General features: G+C 43.4%; 1 protein-coding gene across 9 annotated transcripts in view; it reads right to left on the bottom strand.

Moving 5' to 3' along the window:
* Window positions 1-16,862: 16,862 nt before the first annotated feature.
* KIF21A (kinesin family member 21A) overlaps window positions 16,863-24,042 on the bottom strand; it is a 102,525-nt gene continuing 95,345 nt past the window's right edge. For all 9 annotated transcript variants that reach the window (XM_049813923.1, XM_049813926.1, XM_049813930.1 and 6 more), the window contains 3 exons: window positions 23,417-23,587; window positions 20,217-20,416; window positions 16,863-18,156 (listed from right to left, as the gene is read on the bottom strand). In XM_049813923.1, coding sequence (XP_049669880.1) covers window positions 18,063-18,156; window positions 20,217-20,416; window positions 23,417-23,587 — 465 coding nt within the window. In that variant the 3' untranslated portion in view covers window positions 16,863-18,062. The remainder of the gene's footprint in view (window positions 18,157-20,216; window positions 20,417-23,416; window positions 23,588-24,042) is intronic.

Genomic DNA, 24,042 nt, shown 5'->3' with positions numbered 1-24,042 from the left:
CCATAAGAAAGCTTCTGATGAAAGGTTTAAAAATCCCCTCAAAATGACTCATGGTTTTGTCATTTAATTAAAACCTATGACACCTGCAAAACCTGTGACATCCCGGGTTTGCCATTGATTCACATTAGCAGTGTTATCATAGAGAGAAGTGCTCCCTTGGCAAAGCTGTACCTCTCCACTTCCTTTTGGTGATACAAGTTAGGACAAAATGTTGGGTGAAGTGAATTACCGCTGGTGCCTGATCCCTGCTGAACATGCCATAGGTAACAAAGTCCATGCTGTGTTTGAAGGATGGATGCTCGTGTTCACCAAACCCATACACCGAAGTGGATGGCACAGTAGTTGTGATCTGAAGATACTGGTTAGAGAAAAACAGATCAACCAGGGGACTGTCCCACTTGTGTGACAAATAGAGGGAGACATGATTAGTTTGCTTATCTTTGGTAAACATCATTTTAAGTTCACATCTGGCTCTTTACACTTTTTCTGTATTTTGGAGAGAAACAATATTAAAAAACCATTAAATTCTATGCATGCCTCTAACATGCTTAACCTAACACACATTAAATTCATCTTGCAACGGCTGCAGCTATCTATCTCATCTACTTATACAATAAAATGCATCAGTACAATTTGAAAAGAACAACTAAAATAATAGAAGACACTATCTATAATCCTATTACCAAAATAAGTGGTTGCTTGTGCTATTTCTATGACAACCAACAGGGCAGGCTAAAAATTGTTATTACACAGTGGGGTTCGGAATCCTTAATGAGACCAACAGACAGTTAGTTGTTATCAGTTTCTACTTTTTAATGTTTTGCTGGATCAGGACCCGAGTACTCTTGTTACCCCTGACTTTATGCAGGCGCCTAAAGCAGAGGGCTAGCTTCCTCCAAACTCTGCTTGAATGAGATGTTTTTATTGTGATGACTCTCCCACTTCTTTCGCCAGCTTAATGTCTTTATTCCTATTGATTCATCTGTGGACACAGGCTCACATTTTAATTAGGTGTTACATTCTGTTTCCTATCTCTAGTGCTATAATGAGCCGCAAGCTAGATGGGGGAGAACATAGTCAAGCTGTGGAGAAGTGTTTTGTTAATGGTACTGTGTATGCCATGAGTACCACATTTAGATAGCACCCTCTCGAGCCTTGTTTAACCATGAATTTGTTACAGCTAATTAAAATAAATGAGCCAAAGCCATAGAGCATAGAAGAGGCATAACTCTCCTTTTAATGGTCTTTTATCAATGATTTTGACAAAATTAAATGGTTGATCAAATTGACCGGTAAATCAGAGAAGTGGAAGACGGGCTGTGTCAGCAGGGAGCCGCGCTACCTCCCAGGGGGGCACCACTGCCTGGTGAGCCCTGGCTTCCACCCATGCCACCAGCACCCCTGCGTGGGGACAAGCTCTGCTCTCCCCACGAGGAAGCAAAGGCAGCCACTCACAGGGATGCCAGCGGTGGATGCAAGGCAGCCTCCTGCCTCTCCATGCACAAAGCAGACACAATCTATCCCTAAAGTGTCCTAGACAAATCCTAAGTCAAGCACGCGGACTGAAGCATCTACGTATTTTTTAAAAAGTCTATTTGGCCTTTCTTACAAGCAGGAAAAATAAGAATTTGTACTTAAATCTTGATTTGGTTGTTTGCCAGCAGCAACCCTCCCTCCCTCCCTTCCATCATCTCCTCCACCTACATGCAGTACTGAATAAGGTTCTTTTCTTATAGGAAGGTTAATGCACGCAAAATATCCCTGAGAATCAGATCCAGCCCTTGGCAAACGGAGGCCTTTCTGCAAGAGGCTGCTGCTGTGTAGGAACGGTGATGGGCTCTGGAGCTATATTCCTGTCCAAAGGAGTGCCATCACGTAGCTCTGCTCTGTGCCAAGGCAGGCATGGTCACTGCTCTGAGCAGACCACAGGGTTATGCAAAAAGCAACGGGCGCCAGAGGGGAAATGCTTTGGGAAGAGCTTAAATATCTGTCCTAACTCATTGAGCACTCTCCATGATGTCTGTTCAGAGGACATGATGTTTTGTACGTCCATGGTACGCACATTACGGCACTGACATTTCCCATCGTGAGAGCAATTAGCGTTACCATGGCATTAAAAGTGCTCCTTCTGCTCAGCAAGTCCTCTCCCTGCCCAGGAGGATCACTGGGGTGGTGCAAACCACAACCCTAGGAACCACCCCTCTGCCCCACCATGCCTTTAAACAGCATGGAGAAACTGTTTTATACCTCGTGCATTCCCTCGGGCCACTGTCCCGCACTCAACTTCTGCACGGCATTGCCAAAACAGTGCCCCGCTCTGCACTCCTCCATCGCTCACCTCCCCAGGGGCTGCCGCTCCTAACGGCGCAGCTCCCTGTGCCGTGCTGCCAGCCATTGCTCTCCATCAGCCTCACCTTTCGTTAGACCTCCACTTGCCAGTGTGGCCATGCACTAAATATAGCATTAACTATGACATAAGACGACTGGTAATGACTCTCTCTTTTTTTTCTGGAGACCATTATGTCTTCTCCATCTGAAGGCAAGCACAGACAGGTTTTCCCCTGGCACCTCTCTCTGCCTCCACTCCCAAGCTGCTGCCCTCGTGCTCTGCAGCACGCTGTGGTAAGCTGTTGTGTTACTTTATGCGTTTGCTTGTGTTGTGTTGGCAAAGGGCAATCATTTAAATGGAAAAATGATGTCTGTCATTCCTTAAATGCTTGGAGACAATAAAAGAAAATGTTGTATTTCTCCCACCTCCCCTCCTGCTGGTTTAAAGCAGATAGAAGGAATAAAACAGGAGGGAGCATAAAATGACATCATGTGCGCAGGAATTTGCGTGGTTCTCCTCCGACAGTCCTACAAACCATAACAGTGCTGTGATGAATGCCAGAAGGCATCTAAAAAAATCTAAAAATACAGATAAGCAGTTGTTCACTGTCAAAAATTCAATCCCTACCAGCAGTTAGACATGGCAAAGCCTGTGAAGACGAGAACCCTTTTCTCTGCACAAGAGGTAATAGCTGCACTCAGGTTCACTGCTGAAAGTCCCAACGCTTTAGTGCCTCTGTGGTGGGAACACTCCTGCCTGTGGAAGTACAAACTGGCCTCCCCACACGTCTGCCTGGCCCATCACCTGCTAACAGTTGCCTGGTGCCTGTCTGGGAATTCTGACTGATAAAAGCTAGCGTGTTCTTTCAAACACCGTGTGCTATACTCAAGAGTAAACCTCTCTATTTTTTAACATCATATCAGGAAAAAAAGAATGATTCAGGATTGAAAAGGTCTGTGTGAAAATTAACATTTCTGGCCAGCAAGTGAACTAGTCCCACATCCAGCAGTCAACCCTCAGGCCACCAGGACAAAACATAACTGCAGCAGACCAGGGAAACAGCATTAAAGGAAGGTGGGTAGGCAGGTAAGTAAAACATCCTGTTCATGTTGCAGGTGTAGTTTATGGCTAACATCGTCACAACATTTGAGGGGGATGACTAAAAGGCAGTACAAAATGGTTTTCAGAAGTGCAATCATCAGTCCTTTGTAAAACGAACCGGACATGACGATTTACCCGGTTGAATGACTTTGCTCTGTTGAAATTTATTGGAGACCAATAACTGCAGTGTGTGCAATGGCTCAGGGCACTGACTCACCTGCTGTGAGCAAGCAGCTGGCAGCACTTATAAAGGTGGTCTTATAAAACTTCCAGAATTCCAAGGCTTGGGACACATATATGATACATCATTAGGACTTATATCATACATTATCCAGACATTTAAAAATCATTTTAGGGTGGGAGAGGTTTTTTTTTTTCTTCTTGTTGCAATGAATCCAGGAGAAATGAGCTCATTACTTTAAGGTGTGAACACCTGTCCCACGCAGTTGCTTGCAGAAAATGTCCTAACATCTGCTTTTCTTGGCCTCCAGACCCTTTGGAAACCACAGCCTTGTGAAAGGGAGCACACCATATGTATTATCTGTGTGCAAATTCAGGTGGAAACTTCACACGTCTATCAGGAAAGTGGGTCTAAGCCTCCTGGCAGAGCTCAGGCATACTTTTTCAGAGAGCACGGGCTATCGCTGTATATGCAGGCTGCCTATAAAGCAGTAAAGCACCTTAGGGACTGAGGAGTATAGGCCCTATTTTCAGATGAACCCCAAATATACTTGGCCCCTGACTCACCCCACTTGAGCTGCTGGGGTGCATCATCTTAAGAGCCCAGGTCTCCATGATTTTCCACTGCTCTCAGATTGCTGAAAATTGTTTCCACTGTGTGCTGATTTTGGCTGGGAGAGAGTTAATTTTCTTCTCAGTAGCTAGTATGGTGCTGTGTTTTGGATTTGTGCTGGGAACAGCGTTGATAACACAGGGATGTTTTGGTTACTGCTGAGCAGCGCTTACCCAGAGCCAAGGGCTTTTCTGCGCCTCACCCCACCCCACCAGCGAGGAGGCTGGGGGGGCACAAGGAGTTGGGAGGGGACACAGCCGGGACAGCTGACCCCAACTGACCAGAGGGGTATTCCAGACCATAGGAAGTCATGCTCAGCAGTAAAGCTGGAGGAAGTTTGGCTGGGGGGCTACTGCTCGGGGACTGGCTGGGCATCAGTCGGTTGGTGGTGAGCAATTGTTTTCATTTGCATCGCTTGCCTTTCTTGGGGTTTATTTCTGTCTCTGTTATTTTCCTTTTCATTACATTATCTTATGATTAATAATAATATTATTATTATTTTTATTTCAATTATTAGACTATTCTTATCTCAACCCACAAGTTTTCTCACTTTTACCCTTCCAATTCTCTTCCCCCCATCCTGCTGAGGGGTGTGGGGGGGTGGAGAGTGAGCGAGCAGCTGTGTGGTGCTTAGTTGCCAGCTGGGGTTAAACCACGACACACTGTGTCACAACAGATGTATTCGTTATTAGCTGTAAGTCTTGGGGCACCACTGGACTGCAGAAGGCACACCAAGAATGGAATTTTTTATGCTTATCTTACTTTTAATGTGATTTATCAAATAGGTGGAGAAAGCCAGCATGAGTAACCGACAGATTTTCCACAAATGTGACATTTTAAAAGAAAGAATTGCAGGGTATATTTACAGTTATTGACACAGTTCTGCTCTACTACTACTGCATTCATCGTCATGGTATCAGGGCATCTCCTATAAGTGGCTGGATATATAATGCTTCATTTTGTTCTGAAAAACACTTGGATAAGTGATATACCTACAACACTTCTCGCCTACATAACATAAATCTTAATGATTAGAAGACTAAAATAATGGCTCTTACAAAGTAGGAGCAAACCCAAGCTACCCATGATGCACACAATTTGCTCCTGTTGCTTTCAGCAAAATTGCAGTTCAAGACAATAGTGTTATAAATCATTCTAATAGCCTTGCCTATGTAAAAATGTCTTCATAGTAAGTTGCATCTGTGCTTACTACCACAACCAATAAAAAAGGCAGCTGAACTCTGCAGCAGCCTTTTTGGAAATTAGGGAAAATCTTGATTAGATTTCAGTTATTTGTGCTGTATCTTCCCAAGTGTGATAGCAAATAAGTTATTCCAAACTCTTACTAGAGAGAAAGGAGCACTTATCTGGCTTGGGAAAAATGTTCTGCCTTCCATTATTCATATGACATCATGAAGGAAAAGTCAGTTGGAGAACAGTTGTTAAAGTGGAGAATCAAATCAATAGTCCATCCCTCTGCAGCCTGTCTCCAGCAATGGCCCAAGCCAGATATAGCAGAAGAAGGCATAAGATCTCACTCAGAGCCAGTCTTGCAATAATTAGCTTATGGAGGAAGTTTCTGGCTGTTTTCATAGAATTAGCTTATGTTGTGAAACATGGAGACAAAAATAGTTGGGTTGGTTGGGTTTTTTCCTACAGATGATTTTTTTATTATGCATGAATGTGTATCCTGCTAAGCCTCCCATGTCAGTACTGCCCTGGGGCAACGAGTCCCACAGAGTAATCACAAACTGCAAAATGAGGATGTCTTTGTTATTTATCGCTGCCTTAAAGCAAACAGTTCCTGGCCTTTTACTCTCTGTTCCTGAGGAAATCTATGCTTTCTTGAAGCCTTCATGCTCACACTTGACACTACCTCCTCCAGTGGTTGCTGCTGTTAGTGGCAGGAGCAGAAAGGAGAACAGTACTCAACCTGAGAGCGTATGCCACTAAACTCAGAAGCTCCATTTTGCTCCCTCGCCTGCCTTATTACAACACAATATTTTGTCTCCTGTTTGTATTACTGTAGGACCCTGGCCAACAGTGGGCCAGGTCCCTCATAGAGCTGCAAGATCAGCTGGGATAGCATCGAGTGAGGATTTATTAAACTAAAGCCAATTACAAATTTCTTGACAAAACATTTTGCCACTGATCACACCGATTTGCCAAAACAGGTATGTTCCAAGCATCATGGGAGCAGGGAGAGGTTCCCCACAGCCTCCATTGCCCCACAAGGCTGGTAGTTTGGGAGCTTCACGTCCCAGGTGGGAGACCCAGGCCCCAGTCCCTGTGGTGGTTCAGATCTAAGACTTACAGACTTAAATCAGCTGCTGGTTTCTGGTTTTCCCCATCTGTATGGGAGCAGGGACTCTGCCTGCCCCTGGGTCTCATCTGACCTCCTTGGCACCTCACCAGCGAACACGTGGAGGTGGCACCTCTTCACCCCCACGGCTTTGGAGAGCTTCTGGCATGGGGAAGGACCTTCCCTGGCCACCACTGAAACAGCAGATGTGTGGGAGAGGGTGAAGAAGAGGAGCAGGAGCAGGCAGGACTGGATGGGACAGAAAAGGACAGGAGTGGAAGAGAAGGAGAAAGGTAAAAGGGAGTAAGCCAAGAGGCATTACTGCGAGGAGAAGAGGAGGCAGCCCAAGAGCTCCTGGTCCCAGAACCACCCAGCAGCACCTGGATCATTTCCCTGCATGACCCCATCTCATTTTCACCCCATGCAGGCAAAACTGCAGCCTTCGCCTAATTACCTCAGAGCAAGCTGAAAATGTAGCAGAAGTTGGCCTTTTATTCTTGCTCCTGGCTCTGCATGAGGTTGGCAGTCAGCTGTTAATGTCTCTCCCCTCACATAATTCATTCCTCTCCCCTGTTATTGAGATTACATGGAGCCCTGAGTTTGTCCTGCCCTCCTTGAGCCAGCACTTGGGTAGCTTGGCTACGGCAAAGGCTCCTTGCATGCAGCAAGCAGGAGAAACACCAGTAAAGCACGTTCAGGAATACCTCAAAGTCTCTGCTGCCTCTCCCCTGTGACGTCTCCAACTTGGTATTAAATCATTCCTCACAAGGAAGAGACTTCATGCACACAAGTGGCAGAGCTAGGATGGGGTTTTATATCAAGAAGGCGGATGGGAGCCTGCTGTCAGCTACCCCGTCACCACAAAGTCTGTGACACAAAGACACTGACAGCAGGATTGACTGCACCACGGAAAGGAGGGGAAAGAAATACAAGCGCGAACTTTGAGAGAACAATCCAAACCCTTACCATGTTTCTGCTCGGGACAGGCGGCTCCCCCCCCCCGCCGCCCCCGGACTGTCAGCTGTGCCAGAGTACACTGGGGATCGTGAGGGATTTAGGCTTTTTTGGGGGCGTGGATCATCCAGCAGTGCGAAGCTGCTGGTCAGGGATAGGGAGCACCATGTACAACAGATTTCTGAGGATTTGGGATTGCTTTACAATGGGAAAGCCTTCCTTGGACACATTAGAAAGGTCCAGGAGAGCACCCAGACCTGGTTTGGTTTAGACATGAGCTATTATCCACCCACACCTGGGCAGTGCAACTGCAGCACCTGTTGAAGAGGCTTTATTTGCCCACATCAACTGTTCTGTGCAAAATTTGTGTGCATAGGAAGACTAATCATTGATTCAGCTGTTTGTTGAGACAGCAAGGCCATAGCCATTCATGGCTTAAAACAGGAGACTGAAGTCCCTCCAGGTGTTACGTGCTTGGCTGTTTCTCAGGGACGCTTGCCTCCACAGCCTGCCCCAACCTGGCACAGCCAAAAAGGCCACCAGCTGTGCGGCTCGGTGCCTGGCCCCAGGTGTGCTGGGTGCCCTGGAGCAGCAGCTTCCACCTCTGGAAGGAGCCCAAAAGAAAAGATTTGGGTTTTACCACCTTCTCTGCAGACTGCGCCTGGGAAAGGGACAGGGGACAAGGCAATGATGAAGATGCTCTGCAGCAGTTCCTGCTGAGCCCTTGCTGCAGCCACAGAGCACGCTCACACCTACCTCCCACGCCTCCAAACCTGCCTTTGGGCAGATTGAACTAACATGAAAATCTACTTAACGTGCCAGATGCCACTGGTGGGTCTGCTCCTGTAACACTGCTTGCTGAGGGTTCATCCTCCCCAGTCAAGAAAATGCAGCCACCCATGGCTTTTAGGCTAGGATATATAACCTGCTTTCCTGTTTTCAAAGAAGATTTCCATCTGCACAGCTCTTCGGGTGGCTAAGGAGGTTGCAAATCCCTCTAAGTCAATCCACAGAGGTATCTCTGAGCATCTGCATTCACTCACTCTGAAGGGACGGACAGGCAAGCAAATGAAAGGGGACCATATTTGCTCCTCACACAGGGAATTTAAATCCAAATATGATTCAGCTGTGAGAGGAACAGCTCCCTGCCGGGATGGAATCCTTCAGTCTATAAGTACCGGCTGTGCCATTTCACATGAAACAAAAATTCCTGGGAACATATAATTTCCCTTTCTATATGCAAAATCCTGTGTCTCTGCTGCTGAGAATCTTTTAGTAGCAGCCCTGCCGCTGTTTGCAGGATAAAAATCCATTAATTGTACATTATATTCAGCTGCAATTTCCTCTTTTGGGGGTCAGTTTGGTTTCAAGAGAACTCCTTTACCTGCCCGGAGGCAGCATATGCTTTTCCAGCGGCGATGCTCGATAGCAGAGCATCGCTGCTGAGTGCTGCGCCAATGCTACTAACCAAGACTGCCCTCTACCTCCCCGGGCTCTGCAGCACATTGCTGCTGCACCCCACGCCTGCACTGCTGCTGAGCGCAGATTTTGGGGGGACAATGGGTGCCCCACTGCCGGGGGTACGGAGGAGGCTTCCCCAGGCTGCTGGCAGGCCAGCGAATGTGCCTCCGGGAAATCTGCTCAGCAGGGACCAGCTTGTGCTCCCTTGCCTCTTGCTGGAGTTGCACCTTTGGCAGCCCAGTGGGTCAAACCCTGCGTCTGCTTCACGGCAGGCCCCTTCCCTTAACTGGGATGTCCCAGGTTTGAGGATGCCCTGACTAACCGAGGCTAAACCCTTGGGGTTTGGGTGAAGATGAGGAGGGCTGAATAGGAACAGACATCATAAAAATATGAAGAAATTAACTCTACCCCAGCCAAAACCAGCACAACGGGCCATGAGCTAGCCGCTCGCCGTGTCTCATCATGCATTCACTGCTTACATCACCATTCCAATTAATAAGCCTTTACAAAAATCTCTTATTAGAAAGAGAAGAAAACTGGGCCTTTAACTGTTTTCAAAAAGCTGTTAAGTCTAACTAAGAATTAAATTATTTTTGTTATTGGGGTAATGCATAATACATTCATTTACAATAGCCCACAAAAAGAAAACTTTACAGAATTGACTGTGACATGTATAAAAAGAGATGACACAAGATTTTAATTTAAAAGGATGGGCAGCTAATTAAAAACCTAGAGTGTTGGTTCCATCTGCAGACTTAAACCATTCTAGAGGCTGTATTGTCTGACTTGCATCACATGTGTTAAGCCACCCTGACACTGCTCACAGAGATAATGCTTGTATTTTGAGTCTGTTCAACAAAAGGTTTCTTGGGAGGGGGGAAATCTGAGCTGATTTTTTTATTTCTTGATTTGGGGTTAGATTTTCTAATGCATAAAATGAACCACTCAGATCCCAATGACCTTCTGGGAGTGTGCTTGCACTAGTGGTGGGGTGCAAGACAGGCATAGCCAGTGCTGCAGACCCAGCGGCCACACACATCAGGGGCTTGCTCTGAAGCAGCCTGTTAGCAACCAGATCACTTTGCGTGTGCTCCCAGAGAACACCTCCCGGTAAGGTCACATGGAAGGGACCTAATTCTTGCTCCTCAGGATCATTTCAAGGTCAGCCCATGCACAAGAGGTGGGTATAATCAGGAGATTCATGTCAAAAGGTGCTGCTGATCTGAATTAAAATGCTAATATAGACACAACCACAGCCTGATGCGAACGGTACATGTATTTCTATGTTCTGTGCATCTCCTGCACCCGCCTGAGTCAAGCAGCAATAACACAGAGCGGTCTGTAACACTGTCATTTGTCACCGCAGACAGCCAGGGACTGCTGCTAATGCCACGCTGTAGCATCTCCGAATGCAACTAGCAGGAGCGCACCTTGACTGGGACACTCTTGCTAAGTAGCATTACGTGCTAGAGGTACGTTAGCAGAAGTCAAGAAAATGGAAAAATTGACACCTGGTGACATTTGCTAGCGAGGGAAGCTTTTGCTGAACTTAAACTTATGGTACCAGCTTGAGAATACAACTGGTATTTTTGCAGAGTGACAAACTAGACCCACAAAAGCCATTCACTGAAATAGGTGGAAGTTAGAGGCTTATGGCCTCTGTGGCTTTGAGCTGTAGTTTCCTAGACCTACCTCTTAGAGACTGTCAGGAGATTTAGTGCTCAATTTCTGACATATTAAACACCCCAAATTTCAGAAATCTTAGCTCAGTGCTTTCACAAGTTGAGTCAACCAGCATCCCAATCCGTGAAATTGTAGCCTCAAAAGTTATTTGACACACTGAATAGCTTTTCATACGTGCACACAGATAATTGTCTGTTATACAGGCACATACTCTATTAAAAATGAGTGTTTTCCAGGGACAAGACATAAATCTGTATTTATGCCACATCGAGTTTGTGCTTGAGCCTGTGTCACGCAGACCCAAGCAATAGGGTGTGAGGAAACAGTCCTTGCCCCGTCACACTTCATTTCTGTGAAAAGCGACGCGAATGACACCTGGTACTCACAGCACAGTGCCGGTGCTTTTCCTCTTGATCCTGAAGCGCGAGGAGTCATCCGCAAACTCCACGTCGTAGCTGGCCTCATCAGCAGTAACCCCGGGGGAGTCAATCTTGAGCGGGACTTCAAACCGCTGCCTGTTGGGGTTGTAGAGCTAAAGCAAGGCAAGGAGGAGACAGGTTAGCTCATTTGTCAGCACGCGTTGCTTCAGTTGCACGATTGCCCCCAAAAATACTCACCCTGAACTGGAGCCCGTCCCTTGTCTGGAACTCCACTTCCAAGATGACTGGGGAAATGTCATTTCCAAAGAGGGACAAGGCCTGGCGCTTGTTCAGTGTCACCCTGCAGCAGAAACATGCTGGCGCCCACCGCGACTGCTCGCTGCCTGCGACCACCCTGGCACGGGCCGGGGGGAGCAACTCACCTGTTCCACGTCAGCTCTTTAAAAGTAAGGCGTTGACTTATTGAGAGAAACAGTCTCTGAGGTTAGCGCAGGCTCTCCTTGCCGTCAATAGATAAAACGGGTGCTACTGAAGCAAGGAGACCTCACGGTCTCCCGGGACACAGCTCCCGAGATGGAGGCCCACCCCATGCCAGCACCTGGTTTCCTCACCGGCGCCGTGGTGCGAACACAGGACCCCAGCTCTGTGCGGCTTACGTGCAGGGAAGCACGTCCATTGTCCTCCTCGTCGCGAGGCGGTAGCGAAGCGGCTCAGGGAAGGTCTCCGGCGAGCCGCCCCCGGGGTGGCTGCGCCAGCAGCGCCGGACCGCAGCGGGGAAGGAGCCCCGCGTGCTTACCTCCAGCCTTTGGCCATCTGCTGGGTGTTGCCGCCCAGGGAGTAGCCGTAGGGACTGTCCTCGGGGAAGAAGCACCAGGGAGCGTTGGCCACGTCGGTGGCGCACCAGGTGCAGCCCCGCACCTCGCAGGCCTCGGGGGACGTGGCCGGCTGCGGGTGGCAGTCGACACGCTTCTGCACTGGCACAGCCCCGGCACGCTGCCCGTCCTGGCCTGAGCCGAGGCACCCGCCTAGGGCTGGGCACGGGGAAAAAGTGGTCAGAGCAGCAAGGAACCACGTTAAAAAAAACCCGCAATGCAAACTTCTTTAGTTATTCTTTCTCTGTTGTGGGTTTTCCCCCATTTTGGGGCTAATAGGCGTGATTCTTTTGACTAAGATGATGCCAGAGCAGCGCGCTGGCTCGTGACTGAGACGAGAGCAAGCGGTTTCTTTTACAAGCCGAGGCAGCGCGTCTGTATTGTTCAGTGCTCAGAGCTGCTGGTGCTCAGCTGAATCACGGCCTGCTTGAGATACTCATGGAAAGTTAAAGAGCAGGCTAATGAAACTGCTGGCGAGGTGTGAGAGCAACGTGTCAGGCTAGCTGAACAGAAGGTATACTTCAATAAACTTATTGACTAAGACTGTTATTGACACTAAAATGCTACATTTTCTGTGTACTTACTCTGTCTCACGTTATACACAGAGGTTATCTATATATAGATAGGTACAAATATGGGAAAACAGCATGCACCTGTGCGATACATATAAAAATACTGCTTTAATATGTTCGTATCGGGTTTCATTTCTGTATTGTATGACTACTACATATAAGTAGTATTAGTTTGTGTTAATACAGGTATGGTTATGAGTAAAGGGAAGATGCCAGCAGTAAAAGAAAAAGCACAGATCAGCCATTTGCAGAATCATCCTGACAAAAGACTCTTAGTGAGGTGCAAAATCTTTCCCTATTTGCAGCTGCAGGTCAAGCCCTGTGGTTTCCCTACACAGAGCGAGCCTCTGGAGAGCCGGGGGACCATGAGACCGCCTCCCTGCCGTGCTGACAAAATGTTCTGTAATCAAATATTCTTAAAGAGAGCAGGCGTACCACAGGCAGCATACTTATTTTGAAGTTAACTTATGTCATTTTAGTCATTACAGCAATGTTCAAAGATTAAACCTACTTGAACGATAATTGCTCTTTTCCATAAAATGACTAATACCTCTGCTTTATATTTTTTTTTATGTGGACTGTTGTGTGCTCGAAAGCTTAAAACGTGATTGCTGATGCAGTCTGGGCTTCTCCAAATAAAGAACATTACAAGCAGATATGCACAAGCAATAATTATGTATAGTGGGAAAATTTACAGAATAAAACTGTAGATTCACTAGAAAATGCCATCATGCTGCGATGCCAGAGTTGATTTCCAAGTAGGGGATGGGAATGCAGAAAAGCAGGAGCTGAATCCTTTGACACTGGAGCATCTGACGCTCAGGTCCCACCCGCTCCTCACTGCCATGCCTCGTATCACCTTCTAGAGGCAGGAATTAACAGGTGAATTCCTGTTAACCTTCACCAGCTGCCAGACAGGCAGGCTTGGCTTCCACCTTTGCTTTCTGGGGTGGACAGTCACGCCCCACAGGCTGGCTGCTTTCTGTCCAGCATTCACCCCCCGTGATCTGTCACATAGGAAAGGCCGAAATTCTGATCCCCTTTTTCATCCAAAGCATAATAGGAATACAAGCATCCCTCTGCAATCCCTAAATTATATCTTCTTGGAGCAGAATCAGGGAGGATTCACCAGTGGTCTAATGAAACACTGAAGTGTCTGGGCCTTGCCTTTTCATACTCTGGCCCTGATGAAGATGTGGGAAAGACAGACAGATCGCAAGTCCCATGGAAAGAACGGTCCTGCCTTTTTACCTCTACGCACTGAATACTCCTTCTAAGTGAGGGAGGTGGAAGGATTCCAAAGGCTTCCTGCAGCCCTCTGGATCCTGATGTCCTTAAATATCTGCAACCACATAGGCCAAAAAAAATGCCATACACACACCACCTCTGCAGTCAGTCCATGGCTTCTGCGTCCAGCAGCTTTGCAGTGCTGTGCCTTGCACGTTTGAGTTAACACCTTGGCAGACAAAGCACAAAATAGAGTAAACCCGTCACATTTCGTTTAGGTTTCGTGTTTGGTTTTTCTTCTCCTAAAAAGAGTCAAATGCAGCATTGGTGGTTTTGTTGCTGAAATCAAAGAATATGACTGAACGTACTACAGCGTATTTTTAACTTGGCACCATTTTACACAGCATAGGTTCATGGGAGATTTTTATCGATGTATTTGTATAATAAAATACTTTCAAAATACTTCATAAGAAGGATATTGTGAATGAAAAAGCTAGTTCAAAGGAAAAAAGACGCCCCAGCAGGAGCCAAGAAATTTTTTTAATTCCCTCCTCCCCCATCAATGTGAAGCTTAAATTTTCCAGCAAATTTTGAAAACAAACACTTGCAGATATGAGCAGCTGAACAAGGCTGCAACTTCATTCATCCCTCGTTCCTGGATTTACTTCTATTACAGTATTGCAATGGTATTGCAGCAAGTGGGAAGACACAATTTTCCTTCCCTACTTTTTAAAAACATTTTAATTTAAAAATCCCCACATCATTTTCACTGCATTTATGGCCTATGTCTGTGAACATACATAGAAAATGAAATGCAAATGAACAGTTGAATATTAGCAATAGCTATGGCTACTTGCTGCTTTTCCATGATAATTTCCATGGGAACAGAAGCTAAAGCAAGATAGTTTGAAAGATATACGTGAAAAATTATCCCCACTGATTTTCAAGAACTTTGACTTCAATTTTATGAAGTTTGGCTAGAAAATGCTGTGATAAGGCATAAGCAAGGAATTAAAGGATTAGCACACCTTTTAATAGTATTAGTCTTCATATTTTGGGTTCATCCGCATGTTTCAAAGGCGTTTGCTGCAAAGGTTCCCTCTTCTTTTATCTACCAACATAAGATGTATTCTGCCTTTATTAGAATCTGGACTAAATTAACCTCTAGCGTATTGGGGTAAAAATCACAGTAAGCAAACTAGCAAAACACAGGGTAGCTTTCAGCAGCTGAATGGTCCCATTGACTCCAGTGTGTCTGTGCTGGTGCCCAAGAATGAAGACACTATTGGACTCAGATATGTTTCCAAACAAGCCATTCTTCTTGTCTTCCCACAGATACCTCAGGTGGAGTTAAAGCCATGCCCGTTCTCTCCTTCTCCAAGTAAAATGATCGCCTCCCCTAATAGCTCTTGTGTTCTCATCACATTTATGTCTTGCTTTTGAAGCCCATGACAAAATGCAAGCGCCATACATTTACCTGCTAGCACAACAGCCAAGAAACACAGGCTCCTGATCCTTTCCATGGTTGAAGGCCGATTTCTGCAGGCAGCACGGAGCCTTTTATACAAGGCAGGGGCATGATAAGCACTTGTTCTGATACGTAATAAGAAACATTGCAAATATTTCTCAGCATTCGTATCTTACGTGAAATTAATTATAACACATGACCTTGCCTGTATTTAAGAAATTATCTAGGCAGGTAAGATGGGATGTAGTCAGTAACTTGTCCACAAACTTTGCTGAACTTCTGCATTCCAACTTCAAGAGAGAATGTTATTTTCCCATGACTACTTAGAATTCCTAGAAAATTAATTTCTCAGAGATCACCTTCATTTTTTCTTAAATAAACATCTTCAGACAATAGGAGTCCAGTGCTTACCTTTTTCTGATTTCATATTATCTTTTGTCACATACATAGTTTTATAGTGCAAATGAAAAGTTTGGAGAAAAACAAACAGTTGCAGAATTCTCCATTAAAACAAGACACTGATACTGTGATGTTTACTAAATGACAATTTTCTTCCCATTACTTGATGGCAAGATCTTTCGGAGTAAACCTATGCTCAATGGCAAGATCTGGTTTAGGTAGAGTATCTTCCTGGAGGGGGGAAAAAAATAAAAATCTTTCTATACACACATTATCTAAGTTCTATTGGTGCCTATCAGGAGATAGCTTCTTAAAGCAAAATGTCTGTGCTGTCAAGCATCACCAGAGAGAAGCATCTGCAATTCAGACTGCTGCCACCACAGCCCCTCACCATATGGTCTGTTAAAGCAGAGCAGCCTGACAGTAGATAGCAGTTTCTTCGCTTTGTAAGGACTTTTGTCCAGCAGTTGAAAAACATGAAAATTCATATGAATCTTACACACACACACACACTTTAAAAAGCCCAAACAAACAAAAAAAACCCACAAAACCTACCCAGGGTTCCCAGATGACAGACAGCCATAAATGTTCCGCTCCAAAACCAGGGGTCACCAAGCTGTTGGCATCATTCGTGTAGCTTGGCACAGTGGGTGTCTTTAACCACTGGGCCAGGCAGAAGAGGGACCCACCACCCCACACACAAAGCTTCTCACATGACTCTTGCACATAAATCCACTCTCCACTGGGAGTTCTGCTCAAAGTTGTGATATGGTCCCCAATCTTTTGTGTGTACAGCCCTTGAGTAGTCAAAAAGCATGATAAATAAACACTAATTGGTATTGCTGCTGTTTAACCTATACATTATTTGTTAACAATATGTATCATTACTCATTTCTGCCAAAATTTGGAATAAATCAGTAACCTCAAATCGCAACCATTATGCATTTTCATCTCATTTCAAGCTGTGCTGAGAAGGAAGTAATTCCTCTAAGATCAGTAAGAAGCATCAGAACTTTTCTTTGTTTGACAGACCATGTGTAATAAGGTTAAGAAGTGTCATCTCCTAGGAACAGGAGCCATGTGCTTCATTTTAAGTCTGTACTGTACTTAGTATGAGGGAATCCTACTTGGGTTCCTAAATACTATCAAAATACACATAATGGCCAACAAGAACACAGACATGGGATACCAGAACAATTTATGGGCTATATTACTCAGGAAGCTATTCTACTGCATTGTGTAAAACCGCGCATTCTATATTTGGGCCTTTGCAAGGGAAGTGAATTTTTATAAGGAAGTATGATGAAAAAGGCAAAGAGAAGTAGCTCACATTCACATCTTTATTTAAGTGTTACCTACATAAGCTATAATTTACAGATTGATATTTTCGGGGCGGGGGGGGGCACGAGGGGGAGACAAAAAAAAAAAAAAAACAAAAAACCCTCAATATCCAAACACTGTATCTGAATCTACATAAATTTTTAAAATTTCCAGAATTTACAAATTGATATTCAGAGCAGTTGGGTAAATTATACATCCTCCCTCAATATCCACACTCTAAGAGCTTTAAAAGTCATACAGGCACAAGATAAGATATTTTCTTTGTACAACCATCTATTTACACAGCTTTTCCAATACAGGTGGTTCAGTTCTCAAAGTAACTGCCAAGGGTTGCAAAACAGTGTATTTAAAATACATTTAGCAGCATATAAAATTAGATAAAAAGGAAAGACATTTTGCTTTAAAAAAGAAAATGTGAGATGATAGAAACAAATCCATAAGAAAAATAGATTAAGATATATTTCTGTCATGACATTAAGAACACCTAGTCATTACAGAATATAGGCAAAACACTAATAAAACATAGCAATTTATGAGCATTTGAGTTCTAGTCCTGAGCACAGAGTATACATTAGCTGCACAACTTTGGTCAACAAGGATTATACGCTAACATTAACACAAACCATACGGCATTCGCTGTTAGCGGGATACAGCCATGTCAGATAGATGTGTCCTTAACAGCTTCTTCCCATCTTTTATTCACTCTACTTTCCTAACAACAGTGTAAGTGACCTTTAGAATCTTGAAACTGCCTGTCGTAATCAAAGGCTTATTACTGGGACATCATCATTCCCCTGCTACCCTAAAATGCAAAACAGCTGATCATACTTGTGAGTGAAATACAGCAGAGCACTTGTTATATATTTCAGGCTATAATTTTGAGATGGTCATTAGAGAAGACTGATTGCCAGTTAATTTAAACTGCAAGTGTTACATATGCACACAAATTCAGGCATAATATACAGACGTAGATATGTGACCATTGAGACACAAGCATGTTACCAAGAGGTTATTTTTTTTTCTTAAATACAGTACATATTTTAAGGACAGCAGGTCTAGTAGAAGAGTTCACTCTTATTTGTCAGTTCATTCCAGTCATCAGTGTTTACCTAATAAGCATGCAGCAAACTGCATAGAGTGCACCTCAATTTCAACAATATATTCATTTATCTCCATCATTTCAATTACTGGCAAGATCTTCACTTGTATCTCCTGTATCTGAGATCTGTCCGTCTATTAAATTTCGAGCTTTCCAGATCCTCACAGTCCGGTCACTGAAAAACAAAACAAAGCACTATTAGAGCTAGGTAATTAAATTGAGGAGGGAGACAGATGGTGGGGGAGGGCAGGGAAGCTTTCTTAAAAGCTCAGATGTCTTATTCAGAAAGGTATTGTTGGCAAAATAAGATTTCCTTAATGGATATGCAAGGGTCATTCCACCTCCAGGAGACTTTGTAATCTAAGATGTACAACATTTAAGATTCCCTAACCTTATCACAGCACTGGCTACTACCTTTGACCATGTATGCAAATATAAAGATTATATGTCTAAGGAAAGTAAAATCCTACTCTGCTATTACTTAATTTTTAAAAAGCTAATGGTAATAGGCTTAAGTAGACTGACATCAGGGAAGAGCTTCCATCATGTAGCTATTTGCAACTCAGCAGACCACAGGCAAAGAGGCAGTGTGCTACAGAATTAGAGACAGACTCAATAGGACAAGACTACTTCCTGCCATTAAAACAGCATGAAAAGTTATAACAGATTAAAATCAAACAGGACCTGAAATTTGCTCCATTTGCCTGAGAGATGCCAGTCTATAATAAGAAAAGGTAAAAAAAGCACAGAACCACAACGATACAGAGTCCTAATCCCCCCCCCACCCCAAAAAAAAAAACCAAAACCCTTTACCAGGTGCCGGAAAGCATATACCAGTGAGCTAGTGTTCAGAAGCCCAGGATAGGCAAGCTATAATTCTGTACTTTTGACAACAATTGCTATTTACACAATTTTAAAGTATGTGTAAGTAAAGTATCACATGGTATGTGTTACAAAACTATTATCATAATTAAAAAGTAAAATAAAGAATTAGTCTTGTTCAATAGCAATTTATCCTGTGCAAGAGAAGTCATGAATTTCTCATAAACATTGAGTTATATGACTAGCAAACATTGACTCATGTATTCCTTATAACACCCTCAATACAGCCAGCAAGCAGCAGTCAGGACAGACTATCACAGTATAGAGGTTTTCTGACTTGAGCCTGCACTTCACTGTAAATTGTCAGGAATACCCTAAATTCTGTAGACCTTCACCACAATATTACAAGGGCCAAAAGACTGGGATTTTCTTTTACTAGTAATAAAGAATAAGTTTCAGGCGCATGTATGTTCTAAACATTAGTAATCGGTAGGCAGAGACAAAAGCTTTGACATCTCTATCCCTGTCTATTAATGCTTAAAAAGAAAAATTGGCCACCAAACGTGGAAACTTGGTAACGTTGAAATCCTGCTTTGATTCAGAAAGACCTGCTTTCAATGCAGAAGGTCAGAAGCTTCCATGATTGGCACTAGAAGGTAACATGACAGCTTTCACAGCTCCTGTGCTCAGATGATGTCACTAGTGGGCTCTGCTTAGAGGATCTCCTACACTGTCTCCAGAATGAGGTATTTCTCTCGGTCAAGTCCCCTGAGATTTCAGGTACGCAATTTTCTCACTTTTACTGAGGAAGCAAATATCCAGATCAAGGTGTTTAAAGGACAGTAGGACAGCTTGTAAAGCTTTTGCTATACACCACTGCTTAAAAACAAACAAAACCACCAACAACAAAAAACCAAACCCCAAAACCGAAAAACAATCACATACCATGGCTTTAGAAAAATTCCCACAGGTCAGGAATCAGTCCTAGCAGTAAACAGCCTGACTGTAGAAACAAGCTGGTGAAGTTCTCAACTATTGCCAAATTCTCCCCGCCATCCTGTAGATCAGTGGTCTCCAAAATTCTCTGATCATGCACCCCTACCACTAAGATATTTTTGAGCACACACTCCCATGTGTATTCATTCATTTACAAGTTATATACATGTACTACTGAAGTTCTAATATTTTCTTCCCATGCCCCAATGGATCATGTTGTGCATCCCATAGGGTGCATGCCTCCCACTTTGGAAATCACTGCAGTGGATTATTAGCATTTAGGAGCATGGACCACGTCTCCCCATGCTTGCTATGAAGTGACTTACACAACTGAAGATCTCTTAAATGTATTTTGCATGGACAGAATTCTACCAGGACCTATGGAAAAAGGAAGATTCATGGAGAAGAAAAACTCACTCTGCTGCTGTGAAAATCTGGCTGGAGTTGGTGCAGATTGCATTTATAGGACTGTCATGTCCCTTCATCTCCCCAGTGGGTGCAAAGGTATCCACATTCCAGAGCTTGAGGGTGCCTCCTCTGCAGCCACTGAGCAGAACCGGAGCGCCAGGTACCAGGCCAAGAGCACACACCCAGTCTTTATGAGCATTAGGAACTTGCTGAAAAAGAGAAGGCAGGCAAGTCTCACGGGGCTGCAAAAAATTCTAGGGGAACAAGCACAGAAAGGGAAAAATCCCAAGTTCTAAGTCTCATTCCTGTCCTACAGTAGATTCGCTACTCAACTCTGGGTATATCCCAGCACTGTGGCTTCTCTCCTTCTTCAGAGCAAGGAGGGTGCTATCTTCACTGCGGCTACTTCTATACCACGAGTTTGTTTCTCTTTGTGAAATAGTACTGCAAAACAAGAAGAAAATCCAATATGCACAACTGACCGGGCATGGAACAGAAATTATTTTAGGATAATGCTAAATCTGTGTATGTTCAAAGGCATATTTGAATGCATATTTGAACATATGGTTTCTGTATATGTTTCAAGTTACAAAATACATAAAAAGAAAATCCAAAATACTGCTCAAAATATACACCAGGGAGACAGAAACTGTTTCTCTGTTTGCCTTCCTCCTTTCTTCTTTTCCCAGTACACATTATAAATTGATTTTGTGATGTAGCACTTAACAAAAATACATTAATTCTTTATTGAGGAAGGATACTAGCATTTTACTGCTAATTCAGAAAGCAAGATGCTGCGCAGACCAGCTGAGAACATCCATTTGGTACTAACACTGGGGAAATAATAGCCCAAGTTTGCTGTCTTTTAAGGGGACCAAGACGGGCTCTTCTCCATTTCAGTTCAGTAGTAACGGCTTTGCTTTGCTGCCTTTCTCATATTACAGAATACATTCAGCTTTCTAGGATCATCTTGTCATTTTATCTATAATATACACTGTTATCACAACAGTGGTGGCCTGGTCCTGCAGCACTTCATGAAACCAAGAGGGAGAGTGGTTCTTATAAATCTTAACTTTGTAACAGCATGTTTTGTGGCTTGGGATGTATCGCACCAAGTAAAGTAGATGATATCCAAATTCTTTTGAATAGCATGTTTGTTAAGTGATTTTCATCAGTTATAGAGGATCAGACTTGTTTAACAAATATATGCCAAACTAGGAGCTCTGTTGAAATGTAACATTTATACTTTAAAGCAGCTCAGCTATGTTTCAGGCTTATTTTTTTTTCCTTCATCTAGAATAGTCAAGTGTACACACCAAAGGAAAGTTACAACAACAGAAATTCTGACTGGATGAGTGGGGGGGAAATTCATACAAGAGTAGTTCAAGGAGTGCAGTGGGTCACCCAGAGCAGCTGTGCAACCTGTGACCTTGGAGATTTTTGAAAACACTTGAGTAACCAGACCTAACTACAAAGTTGGTCTCGCTTGGACCAGCGGGCCAACTTTGCACTATGTGACCTCCAGTGGGCCCTTTCACCCTGATTTACCCCCTGATTAGCAAAAGTAACAGAACTTTTCTTCATTCCCTAAAAAGACAGTGAAAAAAATTATCTATATTGTTTTCTCAAATGCTTTAGTCTCACCTCCTTGAATAATACACAACATTTTATAGAAATAAAAAGAAAGAAGGAAGCATGAGATAATTTTTATTAAGTTCTACTTTTAATACCAACAAACAAACAGGGGAACACGAAGTATAGAAATTATGAAATGCATATATGCCAAAAGAAAAATATGGAATACAACTAGTGCATTGTTACATACTACTTCAACCCTGCCACCATATTCTTTCTGATGTTAAATTCACTGCAACGCCAAAAATGCATATTGCATAATATTTTAATGAGCCTAAAATGCAAGAGTGAAGATGCTTCTTACAACTTTAATAAAGTCATTCTGAGAATACAAAATTTTTCCTGTTCCTGTGGTCCTCCTGTTTTTGCTAACAAGCTGCTTAGTACATTTCCCTAGAAAGACAGATAAGAAGCTTGATGTCCCAATATGGCCAAGTGAAGATTTTCTGTAAGAAGCTGAATTTCTAAATCCTTATTTTAACTGTGAAGTCTTAGCAGCATTCTGAAAAGGAACTGGCACCCAACCAGACAATTTTGAAAGAAGGTCAAGAAAGTCTGTATATTTATGGAATACTAAGTATGTCCATATGGAAATTTTCTTCTCAAGGTGACCAGTCCATTATTCTCTCATGTCCCTAAACTTTAATATTCTATTTGTTTCCTTGCTATCAGTCTGCACATTAAATGCACATAAAAGACATGCTCCTCCTCCCTCCAAAAATTATTAAATGATTGGTATCTAACCAGATCTGTGCAAAACCAGCAGTAACTTCTGGCATTTTTTTACTGCCTTCCATTTCTCACACAGTCTCAGATAACTGTATCTCTACCTCAACAACCTCTTTTAAGACCTAGCTTATAGAAAGTAGCCAAAAATCAAAGTTCTCCATGTCAAACAAATTACAATGAAACTTTAAAGTTTGCCTGGATTTGAGGTCATTTTTGCTGTCCCCCTGCCTTTTTTTTTTTTTAAAAAAAAAAAAAAACAATGAAAATTTACAGCAAATATGTTCTAACAGCAAACAGATTATTAGGTGTGTGCTGTATACACTACATAACATATGCATTGTATAACAAGATGAATGGGGATCTAAGGAGCAAGCTTTTTAGAAAAAAGACTGGGTGGAGTGAGGTAGGTTGTAAACTCCCTTCACAAGAAAATATTCTGTAGCCTGATCCAAAGCATTGTTTGTCATTAACAAGTTCCCAGTCCAAAATTTACCAACTTGTCAATGACAAGGATGATATCCTATTGTTCCAATCACAGAGAGGGCAAGTGCTGCCTTTATTCCAAAGCAAAAAAACAAACCCCACATACTCAGAGCTCAAATAGAGGGCTAACCACTTCATCAGAATTTCTTGATGCTACATACACTGAAAAGAACAGCAACTGCATTCCTAGTGTAAAGATCAAGTACATTATCAATTTCTTTCTTAGTCAGTGCTCTGTGCCTTCCCTAGTAAAAACATCAGTATCAAAGTGAATTGTCATTGTATGAGCCTGAACATTTACACAGCCTAGAAACAGTTCTACAGCATGACTGTCACATTAGCTGCATGATTTTTTCCATTACCTGAAGAAGTTCTTTTTGAGCCAAATCCCATTTCTTAATTCCATTATCTCTGGATCCACTAAAAAGGTTGTCTCCCATAATAGCAAGTGCTTCAATGCCATCATAATGAGGAGGTTCAAAATTGTGTGTAGGGCTTACACTTCCAAGAGCCCCTTCAGTCACATCGAACATCTAAAATAAATACATAAATAAATAATCAAATATGTTAAGCAAAATTATCTGCCATCTAACCAGCTTGGAAGATATGCAGCAAATAACTTCAGGGGAAAAACTTGGAAAGTCTTATCACAGACCACTGTATAACGATGTATATTTGACAGAATTATTCTACCACAACCACTCCTTTCTCTTCTACCTCTTGCCTGAAGCAGGAATGCTTCACTGACTACAGAGAAGACTGCTCTGGGCAGAAGTGCTACTGCTTGGTTTTGAAATACACAGTATCTTCACAAGGAAGAGCCTGTATATACACCATGTGGTGGGCTAGAGAAAAAAAGTTCATGAGCGAGTATGGGAAACGTGACTCAGGCTGGGCGAATTGCACAGGCAGCTGCAGGAAGAGGCATCAATAAATTTTTCTGGACAAGGTGTTTTGTCAGGTGTTACATACCATTACATGCTGATGC

This window comes from Accipiter gentilis, chromosome 11 (assembly GCF_929443795.1).
Source record: "Accipiter gentilis chromosome 11, bAccGen1.1, whole genome shotgun sequence".
Taxonomy (NCBI): Eukaryota; Metazoa; Chordata; class Aves; order Accipitriformes; family Accipitridae; genus Astur; species Astur gentilis.
Note: the sequence above shows the minus strand (reverse complement) of the source record. Positions and strands in the feature narration are given on the sequence as shown.